Source organism: Pagrus major, chromosome 18 (assembly GCF_040436345.1).
Source record: "Pagrus major chromosome 18, Pma_NU_1.0".
Classification (NCBI taxonomy): Eukaryota; Metazoa; Chordata; class Actinopteri; order Spariformes; family Sparidae; genus Pagrus; species Pagrus major.
Window position 1 is genome coordinate 10,604,283 of NC_133232.1, and position 27,094 is coordinate 10,631,376.

General features: G+C 40.7%; 1 protein-coding gene across 1 annotated transcript in view; it reads left to right on the forward strand.

The window, feature by feature from the left end:
* The window catches only part of LOC141012755 (storkhead-box protein 2-like), a 131,729-nt gene that overhangs the window by 102,972 nt on the left and 1,663 nt on the right, over positions 1–27,094 (forward strand). The window contains exons 2-3 of the mRNA XM_073486269.1: positions 1,971–2,123; positions 22,781–25,178. Coding sequence (XP_073342370.1) covers positions 1,971–2,123; positions 22,781–25,178 — 2,551 coding nt within the window. The remainder of the gene's footprint in view (positions 1–1,970; positions 2,124–22,780; positions 25,179–27,094) is intronic.

Below are 27,094 nucleotides of genomic sequence, written 5' to 3' on the forward strand. Positions count from 1 at the left end.
CAGCGGTGAGGTTGAGGAGCTGGGCATCAGAGAGGCATGATGTTGGTGGATGCCATGCTTCCTTTGTGAGGGCTTCCTTGACGGTGGCTCCATGGCAGGATCTAGTAGAGAACTGGGAGGTTCTGTTCTTTTTAACCCAAAAGTAGCATGTATATGCAGGTTTTTTTAAAATGATGATCAACACTTTTTCCCATTTCCAGGAGATGATTTTTCCTTTCTGGCTTTTTTCCTTGAGTGTCACTTCCATCATTACAAACGCACTAGAACAACAGTAGAAAGTAGCAGATCATATACCTCACCAGACTGCATACAAAACATATTCAAACTTGTTTCAAAAAAGTCTTGACCAATAACATTTTGAATTAAACACATAATTTTTCCAGAGCTGATGATGGAAGTTGCTAAGGAGTACGATATCTTGCTTCTTTCTCATGTCTGTTAAGAGTTGCACATTTGCAGTACTGATCAAAAAGCTAGCGAGGATCAGGAATTAATATGGAGGCCATTGGCGGAGTGATGGTGATTACTTTTTAATATCTTTTACTTTAGTCTGTCTTTCAAACTCACCATTGACTGAATGATGTTCAACGCTGCTTGAACAGAGATGGATGGAAAAGTATTGACAAGTCAATGGAATTAACTTCAACGTGTCTCTGACAAGGGCAAAAAAATTTGTGTGTCCACACAGATGTTGTGTTTCACAGCCAATCGGCTTGAACCAATAACAATAACATTGAACCAGTCACTACTACACGGGTTGACACGGGAATAAATGCTGTACCCATTCACATTAAAGACAAAAGTCAGACTTTACTGGGTGCTAGTGGATTTTTTTTGTCCAGTATGAAAACATTATAAATTTGCTTTGACAATTGTTGTCAAAGCAAATTTGACCAAAAATACTAAAAATACTATATCTGGAAATACTATTCCAGATATTTAAATAAGAATCAATCTATTCTTTTTAAGTGGCTACAATTACCACAATGACAACACAAGTGGTGCCATTGCTACATCTAGCTAAGACTGTCACTTCAACTGTTGAAACTTTTGAAACACACAACACACGAAACACTAGCCCCATTCACACTGCCCCTTCAGTGCGGGAATCATGTGCCGATTCTGAAACATCTGAAACTTTCACACAGACAGCGATGTAGAGAGGGGGGACAGTTTCGCTGCAGCTCTGATGCGCCTCTGGAAGTAGTATCAGAGCCGCAGCAGAGGTGAACCAGCGTCTGTGTGAATGGATAAGCCGGGGGCATGGATCAAGGGTGACAGTCATCCTGTCTGTCCTACTGATTCTTCATCACATTTCTGGCCGAAAAACAGCTTCTGTTCCCGGCAAAAAACTTTAACTCACCATGTGTTTGTCTGCTTCCACTATTGTGTTGTTGTAGTTACTATCTTGAAAAAAATCACTGCGACGGTCAGCCCTCCCGACCGAGACTTCAGTGAACTTTCCCCAACAGAAAACAGCATCCCTCCCTGCGAGTGAGAGAGTTAGACAGGGTCCTCTGTTTACTGATGGTGATTATGTAATTATGTAATTTAGAGCAGAAAACATAACTTTGTCACTTTCCAGGATGTATGGTGGGTCAGGATCTCAATCACAACACATTATAACTGGATCCATATGATTTTAAACAGTCGGCCGATACATGTTTAGATTAACAGGTGGACACCGGGGCAAACACCTTGAAAAAAAACCACACAGATCTCAGCGTCATGATGTGTACTGTCACGCCTCTTTTGGATCCGCAGCGGTGGAGTGCTGTATGAATTGACACACTGGTGCGGCTTTACGCTGGAGACGCACATTATCGCTGCAGCGATAATGTGGAGTCTCTGTATGAAAAGGGCTACTGACTGCGCTCCAGAACAAGGGACAACAACTTTTGGGGCTGTGCACCCTAATTCAGATTTTCATCTGGTATCACTCAAGGTGACTAATTTCTGTCTTTTCACAGGTGATGTGTCACCCATCAGTATGTCCCCCATCAGCCAATCGCAGTTCATCCCTTTGGGAGAGGTATTGCTTTTGGCTATCTCTGCTATGAACTCCGCCCATAAGCCTGTCACTCAGGAGGCCCTAACCGAACACCTGCAGTCATGTTTTCCAGGTAAAACCAGCTCACACACCAATATCAGTCAATAGTCAACACCTCCCATCAGCCTCTGTCTAGTACTACACAGTAGGTTCATGTCAACACCCTTTGATAAATATTCTAATTGATTTACATGTAATTATAGTGTTGTATTAAAGGGCGAAAATGGCCATTTCATATAATACCTACATTCAATGAAGTGCTGTACATTCCTGTTTCTTACAGTATCTCTTCAGTTGAATTGCATTTTTATTTTGTGAGACTGTACCTGACTGCTTTAAATGCCCACCTGGACCACCCACAACTTTTAATTACTGCTGCCATATTACATATGCCAAAAATGCAACAGTTGTGATGGAAATGTCCCCACAACAACTGCAAAACTCTTCAAGGCTATGTGTGCTTACCATTTTACTCAGGACTTTCTCAACAAGGGTTAGCAAAGTAAAAAGCTGGTTGCACTTAAAAACTAGTAGGAAATCATGAACAGTCCACAGATTTGTAAAATTTTCTGATTTTTAGGGGCATCGTGAATGTGATTCTAAATGGAAACTCAATCGAAATGAGCTTATAGTTTTGATCATGAAAGGGGAGAAAAAATAAAAAACTTAACAGACAACACAGTGTAGCTTACCTGCAGCTGCACCTTTCACCTATAACTGCATGGCCACTGCCAGAGTCATAGATGTCAGCGAAACATAACTGGAAAATCCCCCTGCTTGCCTGGAGTCGCTGGTCTGGTTCTCATGTGTTCTCCTCTTAAGTTTTGTCACCAACAAACAACAGTTTACCAATCTGTGGATTGGTATGTATATTTTTGTGATTAGGGCTGAGCAAGTACTCAGTACAGATAATGTACTTCTTACGAGTGTGAATCTGTAGAATATGTCACAGACGTGAAGAGAATACAGACGACAGTATTTTTTCCTGTGCACACTTTCTTTCTCTTCCTCTCTTTTCCCCCCTCCCGCTTTCTCGCTCTTTCAGCAATGGTAAAGGAAAATCACGTAATCATATTTATTGATAATTATCAAAGGCAAACTCCATGTAAACGGATAGGGCGGGCAGGAGCCGAGCTGCAGCAACAACGATGCCTATATGGACAAACACAGGATTGAGCAGCAGCAGCTCAGAAACACAGCCGCCACGCACTGCACAAGCACCCAGTCTGTTAGAGATGCAAGCATCCATCGTGTAAGAGGCCATTCTATGATTATGTGAATTATCAATGTGAAGTAGCAAGCTTGCTGCAGACCCCCAGAGCATTATCTTAATAGAGATGCAAGCATACATCATGTAAGGTCATACTACCTAAATCAGTGCAGTCAATACTCATTGAGCTGAGATTATCTAATTTATTCTGGGGCAAGTGTAGTGTTTGCAGGCAACAGGAAACAATAGGTTTGGGCTCAGCAACAGGGGGAAAGGCATCTGGAAGGTCCTGCTCCAAAGTCTGGGTTGATTTACATATGCTCAATACGCAACTGTCTAAAGGCAAAAGGCTGATGAACACTGGGCTTCCTGAGTAAAACATCCTACTTTAGTGTTAGTTTAATTACTATTGTAATGTGGAAAGGCTAAGAGTAAGAGCATGAGGCTTGTGGTGTGACTATTCACAGGGCTTTGTCTGGCCACTAACAAAAGGTTTCTTTTAATCAAAGCGACCCAGGTCTAGACTGTCTTCACAATATACCAAAGTTTTCTCACAGAGATCTGTTAATCAGCTGCCTGTTAATCAATGTAAAATGCTTTGAGCTCACCGTCATGTAGAAGGGAAGACACAACATCATACAAAGAAAATATAACAGCTAACTTATTTTCTTCTACACACAACTTAAAAAAATGGACAAAAAGAACAATGACTACCAACTCAATAACTAGTGAAAAGGCAACCAGATGAACTCATTAACAAAAGATGCACAAGGCCAAATATCTTTGCAGGATTCAGACGATATCATCATATGTGTATTATTAACACAATATCAATATTTCATTTTTTCCACACAGTTATTGTGACTATCACAATATTACGACACCCCAAGTTGGGGTTAATTAAATTCCACTGCAGTGGACACTATGCATCAACGGTAAAAAAAACAATAAACAATACTTTTAAAGTATTTTCTACATCTCTTATTTCATTGAAATCAAATTTTAATATTATTTTTCTTGTACAGTCCACTCCAGTGAACATTTTGCACCAAAGGGTATATTGCGCCTATATTTATCTAAAATCTGAAGACTATTTAATATGGCTGTTTAATTAAGCTATTCAAGTGTAAATTATATCATCATTGTTAAATAGAACATGCAATGCAAGGTGGAATCTAAATAGGCAGAATATAGCCTTTGGCTGTATATTTGGATGTATAGAATAGCATACCTTTATTGTCATTGCACAGTGTACAATGAAATTTCAGTGCAACTCCTCAGTGTTCATGGGAATAAAACACCAGTACACAGCAAATTGACAGATGACTGAACACACAAACTATAAAATCAAGTATGTAGGTAAAAAGTATCAAGAATAAAAACAAGTGTAAGAACAGTTTTGAATAATATATGAATAATAATAAAAAATACTGTATATATAATAAATATGTATTGCGCTAGTCTAGGTGAGAATAAGACTCAGCAGCATATTATTGCACTTTAACCAGATATATTGCACAGGATATATAATAAAAATAAAATATAAAATATTGCACAGGAGAATGTTGCTCATAGTCAGTTTTTTGTTCTAAAGTCTGGAGGTGCGGGTCTTAATAGACCTGTAGCGCCTTCCAGAGGGCAGCAGAGGGAAGAGGCGGTTTACTGGGTCAAGTTATTTTGTATTTTCAATCACAGAAAAAAATTAACAAGAAAAATGTTATCTTATTATTTTAAGTATTTCTAACACCTTAGTTGGTTGAAAAGTCTGTATTTACTTGTCTACTTCTGAGAATATGTACAGTGGCCCTGAAGTGCAAATCATAATGGCAAAAAAGAAACCACAAATCACATAGCCCAACCGCAAATTGGAAAACACAACAACATATCACAAAACACAACCGCAAATAGGAAAACATGACAGAAAACAGGGAGACAAAACTGCAAATAGAGGAACACAACTGCAAAGAGGAAAACACAATTGCAAATAGAAAAACACAACAGGATTGTTGATGATTGGACAGATGCACTGTCCATCTTTTTAACCGGAAGGAAAGACGTTGCATATGGGCTTATAATGGATCTGACTGCATTTGTAATGTACCAAAACATATACTTAAAGACCAATATATGAAGGTTAAATTTAGAAATATGTTTCAAATGTTGAAAGACTCTCTTAAGGGATTTATACAGTATTTTAAAGTGAGAAGTTTGTAATTGACAGGCCTACCTATTTTCAAAATGGGCCAATTCAAAGCTAATTCAATAAGTATTTTAGAAGCAGCCAATTCTTTTAAATTTTATGCAGTGTTGGAATGTTCACGGGGAGTCACATGGGACGTAGTCCGGTATGGTTGTGTAGCTGAGAGCTCCGCAGAGCTTGGCACAATATACACCTCTAAAAGTAATAAAGAGCGTTAAGAAATACCCAAATGCAAGTCTAATCTTGCCAGACACAAAGCTGTTGTATAGTCGGGACCCAACAGGGTTGTCCTCTCTCTCTCCCCTGATCTTCACCTTCGCTCTGGAACCCCTTGCATCAGCCATTAGTCAATACTGAAGGCATAGTATATGATATTTTATTACTGTCAAACAACCCAGAAACTGTAGAGCCACATATTTTATTGGCAATTTAAATGGCTGTCATCTGGATTGGTTTATTTAGGAATCATGATCACCCCAGGATTAGGAAATATAATGAATGTAAATTTACTGCCCATTATTAAAATGTATCTAGAAAGTTAATCTACATACTGGTCAAAATCATTAATTGGACAGATACATTTAGTGAAGATGATAGTGGTACCACTGGTTAATTACATAAGATACATGCTGCCTTTGGATTTTCCACTTCCTCTTCTTGCCAGATTTAATAGAAATATAAGTAGCTTTTTATGGGCGGGAAAGGCGCCTTCATTCAATAAAAATAAGTTGCATCAGTGGAGGAGGGTGGTAGGATGCCAAGGAAAAAACTGGTACCATCACACTTTCACTCTCAGTCAGCTATCAAAGGCCTGTGCTCCTGCCTGGGTAGCAATAGAGTTCGATCTAGTGGAGCCCTTCTCAAAACAAGCTTTCCTTACACCTTTCAGGAATTCTGTGCTGGCATTTTCTAGAGACAGTTGGAGAAGGGCACACCAGACTTGTGATGTGAACTTCTATCATACTAAGGGATCATCAATATGGTATAATAAGTCACTGAAAATGTTTTAAAAATCTATCATGTTGGAAAATTGGTGTAATGCAGGTGTAATGTTAATGGAAGATCTATTAGATCGTATTAGATTCGTTGAACAGTTGTTGTCTGTTCAACGAACACCTTCGCTCTGTTCAATGAACAGACAACAATGCCACTCCGGATTAATGCAGTAATTTGTGCAAAGGGTGCATTGGTCTTGGTCTTTATGTAATATTTTAATATTTTGATACTGGAGTTTTGATTTTCATGAGCAGGAATCATCAAAATTAAAACAAAAAAGGTTTCAAATATTTCACTTTATTTGTAATGAATCTAGAATATATGAAAGTTTCACTTAAAAAAATAAAATAATGGAAAAAAGATGAAGTTTTCTACGATATTCAAATATTTTTTTTAGATGAACCTCTATATCCTGGCAGTTTTCAGTTCCAATGATTTCTACAGCTCTCATTTTTCTGTGATGGAATGAGTGGAACACATACTACTACAAAAACATTCATGAAGTTTGGTTAAGTAATGACGTTATTATAGCTCTTCTGAAAGAGGCCAAATCTGTATATTATATAATATTTGGTATTTGGCCTGATTTAGCAATTCCTTTACCACTTTTGTATTTGTGTTTGGGATCATAGTCCCATTGGAACACCCAACTGCACCCAAGACCTAATCTTCTGGCTGGTGATTTTAGGTTTTCCTGAAGAATTTGAGATAATTCCTCCTTCTTAATTATTCCAGTTACTTTCTTTAGAGCACCAGATCCACTGGCAGCAAAACAGCCCCACAGCATAATACTACCACCGCCATGCTTGACAGTTTGTATCTTGGGGTAAAACTCACTCTCTTGCCTCCAAACATATTACTAGTCATTGTGGTCAAACAACTATTTTTGTTTCATCAGACCACAGAACTTTCCTTCAGAAGGCTTTTTCTTAGTCCAGCTAGTTTCGTCTTTTTGGTGGTTTTTGGTTGACTCTTGACCGTCCTGACGAGTTTTCTCTCAGCAGCAGGTGATAGTTTGTGTTTTCTTTCTGATCGTTTCAGTGACACAACTGTACCATGCCCTTTTCAAACTGCTTTGAAATGACTCCAAGTGACTTTCCTGACTTGTTCAAATCAATAATGTGCTCTTTCAGATCAATGCTGAGCTCCTTAGACTTTTGCATTGTAGTGTTTGTGGCTGAGGCTAGCAGGAGTATCAAACAAGCCCTATTAAAATGGGCCCCGAAAAGTCAACAGCTGTTATCAATCATAATCACTTAGAAGAAGTTAAAAGGCCATGCTACAAATAAAATTAGATTCACACAACTTTCTATAATCAACCAGATTTATTCACATTTTCAGAGGACCCATAATAAATTAAGATTTGAAGCAAACGTCATAATTTTTTTTGTGACAAAGTAGTATGTGTTCCTCTTATTCCATCACAAAAAAGGAAAGCTGTAGAAATCATTGGAACTGAAGACTGCCATGATATACATTTTCTTTACAAGCGTATGTAAACTTTTTGAAACGGTGCAGAACTTCGGGACAGCTGTTGTCCAATTGATCAACGCTGTTGTCCAATCCATCAACGACGTACTGAAAACAGAGTTCAATGAGGGTCTTCATTGATTATATTATATATATAGATATTCTGCTGAAGGAGAATGACCCATCCCCACAAATACTCTCATGGGTAAAACTAGCCCTCATAACGGGAAGTAGGGTTGTCCTAAGACACTGGACCTCCAAAGAAAAAAATCAGTTTTAAGGAATGGAGAGATGCACTAACTAAAATAGCTTCTTTTGAACAGAGTATTTACAGGGTTAACAATAGTGCAAATGCTTTTCGGAAGGTCTGGGCTCCTTTTTTGGAAATGATAGAGTGAAGACGATCATGACATCTGATACTTATGCACTCTTTCTTTAGAGACTATGTAATTCTCAACTATCTATGCTCAAAGAATGAACATGAGATGTAGCATTGTTGTAGGATAATGTATACTGTCAAGAATGTGCATTTTAATTTTTTTTTCTCTTTTTTTAATTTATTTTTCCTCTTGTATATTTTTTTCTTCAGTTTTTATTGCCTACTTGTTTTGTTTTTCTCAATCTGAACACGGGTTGTATATCTGTAATGGTTGTTCAAATACAGGAGAAGACAATAAAAAATAAATCAAAAATGTGTTACACTATTACAGATTTAAAGTTTAATCAAACAAATCTTTAAGAGAGCACCAATTCTTTTAAATGTTTATAATACCTTAATCAAATGAACAGTTTACTCAAAAAATAAACTATGCCTAACTGGAAGACCCAATAAGTTACTCATGAATGACAGTGGCCCTCAGCCCTTTTATTGCATCCTCTATCCAAATCAAGATTAACAAGGTTTATTATGGTATGATAAACAGAAATCTTTTATGTTTTGGGTCAAATTGGCCCCACCTCTATATCCTACAAACAAACTGTAGTTTAATGTGTTACCCAAGTTTAAACTTCAAACCAGCAGCAAGAAACACAGAGTTCAGGATGGGACTATTTTTATTGGCTAAGTACTGTACAGTATATATTTGAACGTGTTGATGAAGGTTCTCAGTCATCCAGGTTATGGTTATTCTAAGTGCTGTATCGTAGGCAGCTGGATTTGTTTCAGTTTCTTGAAGACATTTCACCTCTCATCCAAGAGGCTTCTTCAGTTCTAACTAACTAGAGGGGAGTTGCAGCCTCTTAAACTCTGTGTGGGTGTGTCCTTACAGAGTATTTGAGGACACGTGTGAGCTCTGAGTTTCAGAGTCGTTAGGACCACTTGTCCCTTCACAAAGGGTATGACCAAAACGACACAAAATAAGCCACAAAAAAGTCAGTAAAGTGTCATGTTCTCTGTGTTGTTCTCCATTGTGCCGCAACTGCACTACGATGTGATGACGTATGTACAAAATGTAACCATGCTCAGACCCGATTGTGTCCAGAGCAATGTGAGTGCAGGGCAGCAGCAGACTGGGGAGGAGGAACAATCGTGCTTCGGCATGGAACGGAGCAACTGGGCCAAGTGTGAGTGCGCCCTTAGAAACAACAGCCTGGCCTCTCCCTACCCAAACAGGGCTCTTGTGTTATAAATTCAGTCAAACTGATATGCACCCAATTCCTGATGTAACTCAGTACTCTTTACTTACCCAAAATACCAAACAAAACAAGAAGACCTCCTGTTCCGATAAAAATCCACCAAAACCTAATTGGTTTTGCCAATATTCATCTTCACCTAACAATACCATCAATCACCCTTTTTAACTATGTTTGCCCCAACTAAAAACTGAGTTTTGCAGGATGACTGACACTCTTCACTATCTTTATTTTACCATTTGTCTAATTTAATTTAATTGCCTTTAGTTTCCTATATATCCCTATTTAATTGATATTTATTTTATGCATCAATTTGACCCCCATACACTTAACTAACTCTGTAATCCAAAAACAAGCACCTAATCCATTAAAAAAAAAAGATTTCTACCAATAACACTACCAGAAAAACCACACCAGCCCTTCCTCTTTACCCACCACTCTACTTTCACTGTCCGGCAGTTGTATGCCTTACGAAGGCATATAACCGCCAGGTGGTAGTTCTAGTTAATAATTGTAAGAAAAAAATGTTTTAAAAATTTGTAATGTGGCACCCTTTATGTTTCTAAGAAAACCTTGGGACAATTTCTGGATATTTTTGGGAAGTCAGGACATCTCCTTTTTTATTTCTACTTAAACACAATTTTAATTAGTAATGTGATGTGTGTGTTAGAGAGAGTGTGTATGCATACACTCAAACACCTCGGCTATGTAACAGTTCAACATGTATACATAATATTTGAAAGTGTAATATGTACAATGGCAGCCTGACCTATCGACAAAAGCGGCAGTGTTTTGCCTCCCTGCAAATGAGACTCAGCAATCAACTACCTTCCTATAAAATCCCTGCACCTTTAATACCTATATATAAAGCTTGAATTTGTATGCTAATATGACATAAAAATTTGTTATAATGAGAAAAAAGTCTTGGGCCAGCCATATGAACAATAATAAAATAATAACATACTTTTGTATGTTATTATTTGTATTCTATGTATATTCAGCCAATATAATAAGAGAGAGAAAAGGAGTGTGCATGTGTGTGTGTATGAAGTGGGTGTTTTAGATTTTTCTCCGGTTTTATTATTTAATTGAATTGATAGTGTGAATTTGTGTGACACATACATTTAGACTTGCGAGTATATTCTTATGAAAAGCACTCCACTGAGTGATGATATTTTACAAACTGAAGGTGAGGTGAGCCTATGGGACAATATCTAACCGGAAGAAGCAGCATGAGTCATGAGCCCTTTTCACACAGAGAGTCTGCATTATCAGCGCAGCGAAGGCTCACCATTTCTCTGCCTTTGTTTGTTCAAACTGAACCAAGCAGCTCCGGCGCAAAGCTCCCTGTGATTTTTTTCAAGTACAACAACACAATAGTTGAAGGAGACAAACACATGATAAGTTAAAGTTTTTTGCCTGGACAGACGGGCAGAAATGTGACAAAGAGTCGGTAGGACAGACAGGATGACAGACACTTTTCCATGTGTGACTGTGTATTTTCTTTCCTCATATAAGTTGCCAAAGACACTACCAGTTAACACATTTCTGTTCTTTGGTCCTGTAAAGTTGCCTTGCGGGTCATTTCTCTTTTATTTGATGAGTGAAGGATCTGTTTAGTTGTCAGACTGTGAACACCATCATTCCGACACACCCCTGATTCGCGCCTCCGGCTTTTCCATTCACACAGACGCTGGCTCGCCTCTGCTGCGGCTCTGAAACTACCTCCGGAGGCGCATCAGCGCCGCAGCAAGACTGTCCACCCTCTCCACATCTGAAACTTTCACACAGACAACAATGCAGAGAATTGGAGCATGATTCCCACACTGACAGGGCAGTGTGAATGGGGCTATGAACTGTACAAGCCAAGTTCTCCAAGTTACTTTACAAACATGCGCGAGTGCGCATATGGAAAAAGAAGTGAGAAGAGAGGAGAGTTGCACTGTTATTATCCCTGTGGCTGCCTGTGATAGTGTGTCTGTGGCGCAGCAGAGCTGCAGTGTGTTGGGGGAGGAGACAGAGCTTTATGAGAAGTTTCCCCTGAAAGATGCAGACGCAGCTGATGATTTTCCTTCATCATGAGTACAGATATTGACATATTTCACTTGGATGAAACTCCTGCGGCTCGTAAAAAGTGCATTATCTGTACCGGATACTCGTCTCCTCCAGTTCTCGCTGAAGAATAGAACTCCCGCGTTGACTGTGTCTCCCCAATTACCCAGACTCCTTTAACCTTCTGCTTCCCCATGATATCACATATAAGACCAGATTCACTCTGCAGAGCCATGGGTGTTTGCTTTTAGTTTTGTAAATTGTAAATGGACTTGCAATTCTTATACAGCTTTTTCAGTCCACAGACCGCTCAAAGCGCTTTACAATACTTGTCTTATTCACCTATTCACACACACATTCATACACTGATGGCAGAGGCTGCCATGCAAGGTGCCAACTGCTCTTCAGGAGCAATTTGGGGTTCAGTATCTTGCTCAAGGATACTTCGACATGCAGCTGGGGAAGCGGGAATTTGGAACCAGCAACCTTCCAATTACTAGACGACCCACTCTACCTCCTGGCAGCTACAGTCGCCCCAAAGGGTGTGAGGGTAATAATTCCCGAGCGTCAGGTTTGTGGGACATGGTTTCAATTGTCCCTGAAACATTTATCCTCCTAAATAGTCTTCAGTTTTCAGTAGACACCATAATCATATTCTTGGATATTAAATGATAATTTCACAAGGGAGATGCATGTAGTGAGTTCGCTACAATTTACAAGCTTGTTTAGCTCTTGGTGTAAGAAATAAACAAAATAAACACTTAAATCAAATGTTTGTACGCATAATGGGTCTCATTCATGAAACGTTAGTAAATTTGTGTGTAGATGTGCACATAAAAGCCTACGCTACTAAAAACCTACTCCGGATTCATGAACACCGCGGGAAACTCAGATCTGATCGTAAACACGTGTGTATGATCATGAATGCCAATCCATCGTAAAGTGACAGCGCGCTCCCGGTAATAAGCTATTAGCATAAATCCCCGCCCATGAATTGCCAATGACCACCATATAAGGAGGTGTAGCTGCATCCAGTCGACCTGTCAGTCATGGCGCAAACGAAGAAAGGGAGAGAAAGAAAAAAGAACTTTGCGGAAGCGGAGATAGAAATACTTTTGGGCGAAGTGGAATTAAGAAAAAAAAATGTATTTTCATCTGTTAGCAGTGGTGTGACAGGGACAGGCAAAGCGAAGGCCTGGAGGGAGGTGACAGATGCCGTCAATATTGTCTCTGTAGTCCAAAGAACCATGTCCGAGGTGAAGCGTAAATGGTTTGACATGAAACTGGACGCAAAGAAACGCATAACCTCACACAAAAGAAATATATCAGCCACAGGAGGAGGAGGCTCACAGTCGCAGCTATCAACTGCAGACGAGCGCATCGCGGGGATAATTGGGGAGACCTCTCTGTCAGGAATTATACCTGGCGGAGACAGCGACATGCCTCCACTGGAGCCTATATTTTTATTATCATCATTCAACATGTAGAAAGAACGTGTAATCTATTGAGTCGATTTACATAGATAATTCACAATCATGAACCTAATCTGGATCTTAAACCTGCCAATTGCCAACTACTTTAACTAAATGTGTTATATTTTTATCATATGTTTAGGCTATATCACGTGTTTCAAAGGCATCTGCGTATTGTGTACATAACAGAGCGCAATATGAATTTAAATTGTAATTTCCAATAGTGACAAGCATTATTTATGTGCATTCTTAAATTTACACAAGCACTACGCGTGGTCAGCAGCATGTGTAGATTTTGTTAGTAGCTACGAAAAGATCGGAGCTACTAAAATATTGATGAATGCGAGATGCACGTAAATTTCCGTCTGCGAACAGTTTACACACAAATTCGTTCTGCTCACGTTTCATGAATGAGACCCAATGTCTTTACTAAACAAAATACAACCGTACATCTTCTAAATGTTAAAGTTCTCTTTTGTTGAACTAAGTCAAGCTGCATTTCCTTGCTAACTCATCATAAAAGACACTTCACCTGCTGTATCTTCTCATCGGAGTATCACCTCAATACTGTATCCCATGTTGACGAACTGAACTTTATCGGTATCAGAAGCTGTGTCCAGTCCCAGTCTGGTGTCTCGGCCTGTTCAGTTGGATGTTGCTGGGCACAGTTGAACTGAGCAGAGCTGAGCCCCATTGCCTGCAGTGACTTCCCCTGTGATCTGATGCTGTGGTACAGGCAGACTTCAGTAGGCTAATAGAGGCCCTAGCTCCACAGCTAACTGCACTAATTAGCTAAAAGCAGCTAGCTACAGCCAAAGATAGTTAGCAGACCACAGCAGTTGACAATAATTAGGCTGCTGCCATGCTCAGTATGACCATCTGCCTACAATAGAACATTGACATTACTACTTTATGCAAATATGGTTTTAAATAAAGCCATTTGATCAGCTGTTGAAAACAATATCCACATCTTCATACACAGAGAACTAACAGTATTCTAACAAATTAATGGAAAGATGGGTATGTAATTTAATATATACATTTTGAGAAGACAGGACATGCTTTACTGTGTAGATACTGTATAGTTGGATCCTGCTTTTGTCGCTCTAAAGGCCAATTTAGGGTTGCGCGGCATATCATCGCCGTCGCGTCGCAGAGAGTCGCCGTCGCCTTGAACCCCCTTCGCCGAACATCTGCGTCACTTGACGCGCACCTCCCAAAAATCCTAACTACGCGTCGAAACGGCGCAGACAGCAGGGACATGCGACGCGGACCTCGAGGGCTGTGATTGGTCCGCGTTACATCATTTCCGGGTCGCAGCTTTTCCGGTTCGTTCTGTATACGAAGACACGTCTTCTCCTTCGTTTGGTATTTAACATTTGCACTAGAAGCATTTGTTCTTCAATATCGATCAGCTCCAGCTCCAAAAGTATCCTCTCTCGCTCAGTCGCCATTGTTCAATGTACTGTTTACCAGAGACCAGGCGTGTTCACTCTCTGGCGTAACTGGAAAGTAAACACTCCAGGTACGAATTCATGCGGTTTCGTTACTCAGCGCCCCCTAGCGTTGTGGCGGTGAATTACCACGCGATGCATAGACACCGCCGCACTACTATAAATGAAAAATCACGGCGATCATGTTCGCCGACGCCTAGGCGCACAATCGCCGCGCAAGCATAATCCCCGCTTAAGTGAAAGTATGAATGCAAATTGATCAAATCTAATGGAAGAAATAATTTTTTTTTCAAGCCTAAATGTGGCCAATTTGGAGCCATTGGCAGAGACATATGGAAACAACAAACTTGTTTGATTTCTGTTTCTAGCATCTCTGATATTTACCCAACAGCAACATCTCAGACTAGTCGCTTTGGGTAAACACAAGCTGTCAAGCGGTCACTTAAGCTGTGGCCCTAAAGGTAAATTGGGTCTCCAACCTAACTAGTGAAAGTGTAAGATAAGATCTGAAACCAATATGCAGTTGCAAGAAAAAGTATGTGAACCCTTTGGAATTACCTGGATTTCTGCATAAATTGGTCATAAAATGTGTTCTGATCTTCATCTAAGTCACAACAATAGACAAACACAGTCTGCTTAAACTAATACCACACAAACAATTATATGTTTTCATGTTTTTATTGAACACAACCTGTAAACATTCACAGTGCAGGGTGGAAAAAGTATGTGAACCCTTGGATTTAATAACTGGTTGACCCTCCTTTGGCAGCAATAACCTCAACCAAACGTTTCCTGTAGTTGCAGATCAGACCTGCACAACGGTCAGGAGGAATTTTGGACCATTCCTCTTTACAAAACTGTTTCAGTTCAGCAATATTTTTGGGATGTCTGGTGTGAATTGCTCTCTTGAGGTCATGCCACAGCATCTCAATCGGGTTGAGGTCTGGACTCTGACTGGGCCACTCCAGAAGGCGTATTTTCTTCTGTTGAAGCCATTCTGTTGTTGATTTACTTCTGTGCTTTGGGTCGTTGTCCTGTTGCATCACCCATCTTCTGTTGAGCTTCAATTGGTGGACAGATAGCCTTAAGTTTTCCTGCAAAATGTCTTGATAAACTGGGGAATTAATTTTTCCATCGATGATAGCAATCTGTCCAGGCCCTGAGGCAGCAAAGCAGCCCCAAACCATGATGCTCCCTCCACCATACTTCACAGTTGGAATGAGGTTTTGATGTTGGTGTGCCTTGCCTTTTTTTCTCCACACATAGTGTTGTGTGTTCCTTCCAAAAAACTCAACTTTGGTTTCATCTGTCCACAGGATGTTTTGCCAGTAGTGCTGTGGAACATCCAGGTGCTCTTTTGCAAACTTCAAACGTGCAGCAATGTTTTTTTTGGACAGCAGTGGCTTCCTCCATGGTGTCCTCCCATGAACTCCATTCTGGTTTAGTGTTTTACATATCGTAGATTTGTCAACAGAGATGTTAGCATGTGCCAGAGATTTGTGTAAGCTGACACTCTAGGATTCTTCTTCACCTCATTGAGCATTCTGCGCTGTGCTCTTGCAGTCATCTTTACAGGACAGCCACTTCTAGGGAGAGTAGCAACAGTGCTGAACTTTCTCCATTTATAGACATTTTGTCTTACCATGGACTGATGAACATCAAGGATTTTAGAGATACTTTTGTAATAAGTAGTGTAATAAGTATATAAGTAATGAGGAAATAACAGAACCACAAACTCAAACTATGACAGTTTTCATTTTCATTTTTACAGGCAGATGAAATCATAATTTGTGCAGTAGTGTTGTCGAAAATATAAATTTTTCATTAAGTATTGATTCTTACGGAGCTCCTAAAGGGACATGGGGGGGGGGAAACGTAAACGTTTCTCGTGCGCACAAGAAACTTTTCTCATGTTTTTTTTTCTTCACGTGCCCAAATTCTGTCAGTGGTATCCCTCAGCCTGGGATATCGTTTGAAAATGGAAGTTTGATAGGTGAACACTATTTACTCATTGAAGTGTAGTTACGGTGAACTCGGATTGCATCATGATTAGGACTCACAATGAGGATATGGAGTGTAACGATTCTGTGAGAGCTGTCACTGACTTTATTTACAGGCTTTCATAAATCATACAATCCATATTCACAGGTGGTGAGGATCATCCAGATGAGCTGACTGGAGAAGGCAGAGTGTGTGTGCGGAGACTGCACTGTCTCCAGTGCGCTCGGTGCTCTGTTTCCAGTGAGCGGTGTGCGCCTGACAGCACGGTCATGTCCACTGCAGCGATTTCACACACAAACTACATGAAAACTAAAATCATATTTGGTGAAACATGAACAGTAAGCTATTCATTCTTTAATGCTTTTTGATTTATTTTGGATTTCTACCATTGATTATGATTACTGGATCAGTTAGTTACCAAAGACTCCGCCCTCTCCTCTGCGCTCCAGGACAGGGAATGTGATGTCAACACAGTGCTCAATGGGGAAATAGTGATTTAAGGTTTGTGTTGGCTGATATTTTTACAACTGAAAGGTGTTCATGGAATTACACTTCACTATAAGCACAAATACGAAGCTATTACAAATATGAGGTTTATGGAAACACTCACAAGAAAAGTTTTCATAAACATTCAAACCAGCAGTGTTACTCGCGTACTTGCACTTCCGTATTTGAGCTTATAGTGAAGTGTAATAATTATTCATAGACAGTGCAATCTCCGCACGCACACTCTGCCTTCTCCAGTCAGCTCATCTGGATCATTCTCACCACCTGCGAATATGAATTGTATGATTTATGAAAGCCTGTAAATAAAGTCAGTGACTGCTCTTACAGAATCGTTACACTCCATATCCTCATTGTGAGTCCTAATCATGATGCAATCCGAGTTCACCGTAACTACACTTCAATGAATAAATAGTGTTCACTTATCAAACTTCCATTTTCAAACGATATTCCAGGCTGAGGGATACCACTGATTGTTGCACAGAATTTGGGCACATGAAGAAAAAAAAACTTAAACGTTTCTCGTGCTCACAAGATACGGCCCAGTAAACTGTTGTTGAAAAGATTGATTTGCCATTTGTAACTCTCAAAGCTAAACTAATCTCCCTGAGAGCTGTCAGGTCTGAAGAATCTCAGACAGCAGAATTTCAGTGGAAAGGAAAATTCTTGGACTGTGGTCAGAAGTAAATTAACTTAGCGTTATGCTTGACAACACACACCCACAGTACTATTAACTTTATGTAATATCTAAAATTGTTAATCAGATGATGAAATTCATTTTAAAGACCTAATCCAAAGGAGAAGTATGATATTTCTCTTGAAGAACTAGAGAAAAAGGTTGCCGAGTCTTTAACTTTATCTAATTTCTGAGATTAGTTAATCAAATTATTAAGTTATATTTAAAGGCCTGAGAGAAAAAAAAACAATGTTTCTAAAGGTGTGATATTTCTCTTATAATACCAGAGAAAAGCTTAGGACAGTCGACCTGCAACAAAAACAACATGCAGTAGATATCTGTGGCTTCTGAATATGTACACTACCTCAAAAACAATATTGTTTTTGTTAATGTAAAAACATTTTAGTTAGTAGTAATGTTCCGTACTAGCCAAGAAAAGACACACTTTGTTGTCATTTGACAACCTTGTTATATTTATCTTTTAATAAAAATCAAAAATTGTATGCCCCGCATATCATGTTGTTTCCCTGTGGTATCAAAAATTATTATTATTATTTTATTATTTTTTAATATTTTTCATGGTAATGTATTGAATTTTGAAATTCCACTATAGTGAAAACACCATTGTGCAGTGCACACACAGCTTTTAGTACCAGTCTGGACCTGGAACAGATTGTCAGTTACACTACTCTCATCATTAATATAGAAGTGCTGCTATAAAGTAACCAGCTTCATTTTGTACCATATATTTGGATATGTATTACAATGTGTGTGAGTGTGCTGATGTTAAGATTAATACCCTGTATCTGGCTACAAAGTCAACATTTTAAAAACTCAGGTGATGACACTTAATTATGCAGCTCCTGCGACTTTACGTAAGAGATTTGAGGTAAAATGGGAAAATGAGAATATTAAATATTTGGGGATACATCTGACTGGGGACCTCTCAGGGCTTTTCCGGGGAAACTATGAGCCAATATCCTCGAGTATAAAAGCTGATTTACACGGATGGAATCTGGTCCCCTTCTTGAGCCTTAGTTCTAGGATAAGTGCAGTTAAGATGAATATGCTCTCCCAACTACTTTACCTTTTTAGAAACTTGCCTATAGAGGTGAGTGGAAATCAATTCAGGGAATGGGACAAATGGATCTCCAGATTTATTTGGCAGGGCCGGAAACCAAGGATTAAATATGCCACCCTTCAACTCGCCAAGGAAAGTGGAGGGTTGGGTCTCCCTTGTCTAAGGAATTATTATTATGCCGCACAAAGAGCTTCCCTTTTATACTGGTGTAATGAAACATATATAGCTAGGTGGAAGGAGCTGGAGTCCAATCTGTCAAATCAATTCCCCATTCAAGCTGTAATAGCGGATAAGGGTCTAATGTGTCATTTGGAAAAGTTGGGGAACCTCTGGTTGACCCACACACTCCAAGTCTGGCAGAAGGTAATTAATACTTGTGAGATACATACAATGTTGAGAATTTTCAGATGGTTTGCTTATGACTCAGATTTTATTCCCAACAGACACGACCCTAGCTTTAAATCATGGACAATGTATGGTCTCACAACACTCCTTTCACTTACTGAAAGAAACACTGTGCACAGCTTTGAAACCTTGCGGGACAAGCATGGCTTGGCACGAAACAAATTTCATAGATACCTGCAATTACGATCATATATTGTTCATGAATGTAAATTGTCTGACCTTTTAGATGTTGAATCAGAATTTTACCACATTCTGAAAAATGCCATGACCATGACCCCTTCTAACTCCATTTCAAAACTATACACAGCTTTTTCCCATGCCAATGATAATAACACTTTATATATTAAAGGTAAATGGGAAAGGGAATCGGGGATTAAGATTTCTGAGGAGGCGTGGGGCAGTATCTGGTCCTTCCAGTGGACAACATCCAGCTCCATGAGCTGGAGAGAGCATTGCTGGAAGAATATTATTAGATATTTCAAGACACCATATCAGGAGAGGTATAAAGGTGCACATATGCCATGCTGGAGACAATGTGGCTCGACTGTTGCTAACCATTGTCATATCTTCTGGGACTGTCCCAAGTTAAATGTTTTCTGGAAGGGTATCCAGGCTTCCTTAAGCACGGTCTTTAACACTCAAATACCTCTGAGTTTTGATGTTCTGTACCTGGGTCTTGTCTCTTTTTTGGAACGTAGGAGCAAGATAAAGCTGCTGCAATTACTCTTGGTGGCAAGTAAGAAAACAATTACAAGGAGATGGTTAAGCCCAATTCAGCCTACCCTGGATGATTGGATTGGAATTACTCTAGAGATTTTTAGGATGGAAAAACTGACCTATCAATTAAGAATCCAAAAGGACAAATTTTACCAAATCTGGAACAACTGGATTTTATTCATAACCCCCACGAGAGCAGATTTTATTTGATCTCACTGGTAATATTGTTTTGTAAATTACTTATTTAATTTCTGACTGGTTATTGATGATTATTTCTATGATAGCAGCAGCGGGCGACCAACCTGGTTCCTGCACATAGTTTCATGTAAACTGTTCTACCTACAATTAAGTTGTATCAGAGTTCTCTCTAAGTGAACATGTAAACCTCATCTGGCTCTGTTTATCCCGGGCAAATTGTCAGCACTGTCTTTAAGAGGATAACGTGTATCCACTGTTGTTACTCTATCACAATTGCTGTGAAATTTAAGTTATTAGAGGAGAGTGGGCAATACAAAGGACGAACGTAATTTGACCCACGATCCATGACTATACTTCCTTTGGACTCGTATGCCTGGATGGCTGGTGATGCGCTTTTTCTGGACTCAAAACAAACAAAACTGGAAGGACATTTGTTTTTATTTTTACTACTGTTGCTATGCTGGTGTATTTGCATGTCCACTCCAAATAAAGATATAATAAAAAAAAAAAAAGAATGTTAAAAAGTTAAAAAAAAAAAAAAAAAAGATTAATACCCTGTCCTGAACAGAACAGCAGCTTTCAGACACAGCTTGCTTCTTTCTTCATCTCGTTACCTCTGTTTTGGCCTTCTGTTTAGCAAGACGTAGAGGAAAAAAGATGGAAAACGCTGTGTGTGTGTGTGTGCGTGCATGCGTGCGTGCGTGCGTGCGTGCGTGCGTGTGTGTGTGCGTGCAGCCGCATGTGCAGTCTCTCTGTCTGAACGATGTTGCATCATTCTGCCGAGGCTTAAAGGGTGCTATGATGTAACTGGCAGTAATACCGCCAGACTGACAGATGGAAAGAGAGCATCAGATACTTAGAAGCAAGAAAAGGGGAAAGATGTTTGTGGAGAGAGTAAAAAGGAAGTGAGAGAAAGAAAATTGAAAAGAAGCAGAGAAGATAAATGAGAGATATGAAAAAATAATGGGAGGGGGTGGAACCAGAATGGCTATCTGTACATTTATTAACTGAAGTTAATACACTCATTGTCCTCTGTCTTTCACAGGTTCATAACCTCACTTGGTAATTCCCTTTATAGCTTCTTTTTATTTTACTGGTAGTGGACAGTTACCTTTGGTATCTTTGATTTTCCACTTTCTAAAAACCCATGTTCATACATTCATCATCTGCAACTACTGCAACTTCCTGTTCCCATATGTACCAAACTACAACTACAACCTGATCACATAACTACAGTTCTTTTACTTGTTTCTTACAGCATGACATTAAAAAGTTATTCCTTCTTTTTGTGTTGTTTCATTTTTTTAAAAAAATGCATCCACAGACCTTGTAGAAAGGTGCAGAATAAAAGTACCTATTGTCCTTAAAAATGTATTATGAATTAATAATTGACAAAATGACAAAATTATTTTTATCTTTATCTCTGTGTAATCTTTGACAGTTGACAAGGCTTGTGAGCCAATAGTATGACGGCATTGGTATCACATTTTTCTGTGTTTCGTAAGCGACCTTGAGACTTTCCAGATTGCCAGAGCGTGTAAAAATGTCTTGAGTTCTACAGTATGTGCCAAGCTTACTGTACTGTTCTAATGTTAGCTAGCTGAATGCTAAATAACACCTTTAAGGGCCACAATTGATGGCGGAGTCAAAGGCCTTTCATTTCATGTCCCTGACATACAACAAATGCATATGAAGTTGGTCTGCTTAAATTGTTTACTGTATCACTGTATTTTGGTATATTTTGCTACTTTTTTTTTACCTTTATGGTCCCTTCTACTGAAGCACGCTTTGTGTATCGTAGAGATGCACTCATCAACATCAGAAAAAAAAGTGTGGGGTTTGGTTTAAGTACAACAGACCATGACAAAATGTCTGCCAGTGGTATCTCCCAACTGGCCAGCGGGAGGAACTCTGCCAGTGGCATCTCCCAACTGGCCAGTCAGGACCAGCCGGACAAAACCTCACCAAAAGCAATGCAATCGTCCCAGGAAGATGGTAAACAGAAATTGGATTTGAATTTCACAGTTCCAGTCACAGTACCGCTCAAAGTGCTTTACAAGTTAAGCTGACCCAGCTCGGGCCTACAGCTATTCCTCTACCAAGCCTTCTTCTCGCTAAAGTCCGGTCGCAGGAAAATATAGTTGATGAGGTGCTATTCACTCAGCAACAGGAAATCAGAGACTGCTGTGTGCATATCTCCACCAAGACATGGTTAACCCCTAACATCCTGGATGAAGGTGGTGATGAAGGTTCTAAGTCATCCAGGTCATGGTAATTCTAAGTGCTGTATGGTAGGCAACTGGACTTGTTTCAGTTTCTTGAAGATGTTTCACGTCACATCCAAGAGGCTTCTTCAGTTCTAACTAACTGAAGGGGAGTTAGCAGGCTTTTAAACTCTGTGTGGGAGTGTCCTTACAGAGTCGTTAAGAACACATGTGAGCTCTGAGTTTCAGAGTCATCAGGGCCACTTCGTTGGCTTAACCGGCCTTCATATGGGTTACTAGTGCTAGGTGAGCCCAGGTGTGAGTGGTTGTTAAGCTGTCTGGGGAGGGAACTCAGTACTGCATTGTAGGTTAATTAGGTCATAATTAAAAGAGAATCTAATGTGGACCTGTGTGAAATGTCACCGCTCTAACTACTTCTTATCTCTGATTATACTTAGGTGTTCCCACACCAACGGAGGAGGTTCTGCACCATACACTAAGCATGCTGGTCCGTGAGCGGAAGATATACCCAACATCTGATGGATATTTCATTGTAACCCCTCAGACTTACTTCATCACTCCAAGTCTTATCCGAACCAGCTCTAAGTGGTACCACTTAGAAGAACGATCCGCTGACCGACACCAACAGCAGCAACATCAGAACCAACAGCAGCATCAGCAGACGCAGTGCATCTCCCCTCTCTCTGGCACCATCACCCCGTCCACTTCTGGAGTTGTGCGAGATCGAACACACCCAAAATCCAGCCAAAACAACAGTGGGGGAGGTGGTGGGGATTCTTTTTATAACAGTCACCGTGGAGAAGATCCCCCTAACCACCATACCACCCTGCAGCGCCGTTCCCCCAAAGACCACCGGGAGGCATACCCATTCCCACACTCTCCACAAACACCTCCTCAGCAAGCAGGAGGCAACACAGAAAAGAGTCGCAGCACCCTCGGGTTCTCTTTCAAGACGGACACACTCACCAAGCACCGAGGAGGGGGTGGTGGAGGAGGAGGAGGAGGTGGAACTGGAGAGGTAGACAAACAAGCAACTGGAGGAGGTGGCACAGGAAGTCGGAAATTTGGTTTGAAACTGTTCCGTCTGAGCTTTAAAAAGGACAAGGCAAAGCAGCTGGCCACCTTCTCTGCACAGTTCCCCCCTGAGGAGTGGCCTCTCCGTGATGAGGATGCACCCAGCCAGCTGCCACGCCATGTAGAGATAGAGATCATCCGCAGAATTAACCCTGACCTCACCATTGAGAATCTCGCCCGGCACACAGCAGTCATGAAGCGTCTTGAAGAAGAGCGTGCCCAGAGGAGTAAAGCATCGTCAGCCAATCAGAGCTCTAGGAGCAGAAGAAGTGGGGGTAGACACAGGAAGCAGTCTCAGACCAAACTCAGCCGCTCACATAGCAAGACGAGGGTGTCCCGTGGTGAGCCAAGCGACGCTTCCCGTCTGGAGCTAGCTGACAGGGACTACAGAGCCTACTCATCATCACTGGCTCGATCACCGAGAGAACACGCCATGGCCATGGAGCGACAGCGGGCCCGGCTACATCTGGCACACAGCAACCCCAACATCCTTGACTCCTCCCACTTGCCTGTGACCCCAGAGTGGGATGTGTCCGGAGAACTTGCAAAGCGGCGCACAGAAATGCCTTTTCCCGAGCCAAGCCATGGCCCATCAGCCCACCACTCCAAAGTCCACCGCTCACACTCCCACACCCAGGAGAGGAAGTCCAGGAATGAACGCAGTGATAAGGCCAAGGAACGTTCCAGATCCATGGACAATTCTAAAGGACCACTTGGAGCTGGGTTGATTGGACCACCTGATTATTATGATGACCGCAGCCGTTACTATACTGATGATGGCACCCTGCGAACCAATCAGAGCTCTTCTCACTACTCACGAGCCACACCACCTGCAGCTAAGCTGCCTATGGATTCCCTGGGGTTGGATGATGGCAGGAGCTTAGAAAAGAGTAAGAACAGGGACAGCTTGCCAGCATACTCACCCAAACCCCTATCGACCTCTGGCCCTCCTGATGATTACTTCCACTATACTGGATTCTCTGAGGCTGTTCTCACAGTAGCAAACCCTCTCGGAACTCTGGGCAAAAGTAGCCATGATGGATTGAAACTAGGCAGCAATGATAGGCAAACAGACAGACTGACACCCCATCCCCTGGAAAATAAGGAGGACTTCTCAAAAGTGGGACCTAAGGGTGGCAGCCTGCCTCCAATACCTCTCTCCACCCCTGACCTCCCCCTTCCTAATGGACGACCTCCCCACAGTGCCTCCTCAGGTCAGGAGAAACGTAAGGAGATATTTAGTAAGGACACGCTTTTCAAACCTCCTCCGAGCCTCCCATTGTCTGGCTACAGCTCTCTGAGGAAACCCTCGGCCCTCGCCTCCAGTACTTTGTCCTTTTCCTGCGATGCACTTGATTCCCAAGAGGCCTTTGATGCTCCAAAACCTCTGGTGGCCACACCACCTGCTCACCCACAGGGGCTTGAACCCATGACCACCGCTGCAGAGGCCTCCTTCGACTACTACAATGTCTCAGACGACGATGAACTTGAGGAGGGGGGGACTAAAGGTCATGGAGAGGATGAGAAGGCTGGAGGAAGCATTGTTGGGATGGGAGGTGGTGGAGCAGGGACCATGCAGTGGCTATTGGAGAGAGAGAAGGAGAGGGATCTACAAAGAAGATTTGAAAGAACCCTCACCTTCCCTGGTGCTAAAGAGAACCTTCCAGAGCCCAGTCAGAACCAGCAGTCGGCCCACTCTGCTAGATTGGACAGTATGGACTCTAGCTCCGTCACTGTTGACAGTGGATTCAACTCACCACGGTGAGAGCATGTATATACATACTTCATACATACACACCATTATACCCTATTTCTGCACCTGCTACTATATTGGCACATTTACCAGTCTCATTTTCTGTTTATCAAATGGTACAAATTACATGCATTATGGGATTATAAGCAAAAACTTAAGCTTGAAGTTTTCTTAAAGTCATTCATTCCTCTTTAGTCTAATATGAAGGTTAAGATGAGGCTGATGATGTTACAGCCCCACTTAGACACACAAGAATAGAAAATAATAATAATAATAATAATAATAATAATAATAATAATAATAATGATTGCACCAGCTATGTTTTGTGGAAAACTTTACATTTCCATGGCAAGTTCCCTGCCATCAATATCAGGCTGCAAGTTGCTGGTTCAAGCAGTGCTCAGAATTTGACACAAAAACTGTGTAGCTTTACCTGTCCCTGAGATTATTTTTACTTTAGGAACAAAAAACCCACTAATAAAATAAATATTAAAGTATCCAGTGCAGACATAATTGTATACATAAATGTATTAATATAATATAAAAAGAAAGAACTGCACAAAAAAGTACAGAAACTGCAGCAAAGTCATCTATGACATCATCATAAGACAGCTGTTGTGAGACCACATTATTTATAGTAATAATAGAAAGTCCACTAAGACGTTCTTGCCCCATGGTAGATCTCAGGTAGGTTTTGATGAGTTTGAGTTTAGAGAAGCTCCTTTCAGCAACAGTCACTGTAACAGGGCAAGTGGCAGAGATTCTCAGAGCTACCCACATATTGGGGTAAATTTCTGTCAGCTCCTTCTGATGTAGGAAGGTCAAGAGTTCCATGTTTGTCATGTTTTTTATGGCAATTTTGCATTTCCACAGCAAGTTCCTTGCTACAGATATCTAGCTGCCCATCATGGGTTAAAGCAGTGCTCAGGTTTTGACAATTTCTTCCTGTTAAATAATTAATGCCCCAGCCCGAAAAACAAAAAGCTGAAGTATAATATTGACTATATATTTCATGATATGGTAGCCTAATAATCTTTAAATATGCTCGGTCCGTGATCATTTTTGTATTTGAAGTATTTGGTTTGAATATTTCACCGGGTGTGGGTGGTTACAAGACACATTAACTATTACGCTCAGGTGACACATTTTCAGCTGAGATGATTGTCATTTCCTTGTATAATTTTCTTTGATATTTTTATCAGAAATTCCTCACGCAGTGGCGGATGATAAAAAAGATGCATCAGTTTATAAAAGTGTGTTCACAAACATCCTCTGCGTATCTTGGGAGGTGAGAGAGGCCAAACACATCATTAGCAGTACAGTGCATGTCTTTGTTCTTATTCAGTGGACATTGCAACAGGTCTCCCATGCCCCCCACACTCATCTGACTACAGAATTCTGGCCCACATTTTGTCAGCGTGCGTCCACAGACACATAGAGCTCAGACAGATCTCGAGAGGGAGAGCCGCCAGACGCGCTCTCTAAACTCTGATCAAACTGTCTAAACTTGGCAGTGCTGATAAAATATAAACCAAGAATCTGTTACTATATTGCCTATTCATCCCCTAGCATGCTGTTAAGAACAGTTTTAGTCTGGTACTTAGCTAAAACAGAGAAAGTTGGACTGGAAGTCCCCGCCATTTTGTTTATGTACTATGGAGCGGAAGCTAAAACACTCCGACCAAACTGTAAAACAAGGCGGTGATGAACAAACAGGAACCATGATCCTGTTCATCTTCTATTTGTCTCCAAAGATGTTTTCAAAAACATAGTGTAGTGGCCGGTTTAGCTGTAATACCATGTTGTTTGATACCTGCTGGGGAAAAACACAGCCCTCCTTCTCTGTTTTCTCTGTTGTTTCCCAGTGGCTGGTATTGTTATGCTACATAACCAATTTCCCAGTAGCTGGCAGTTGGCTACATCT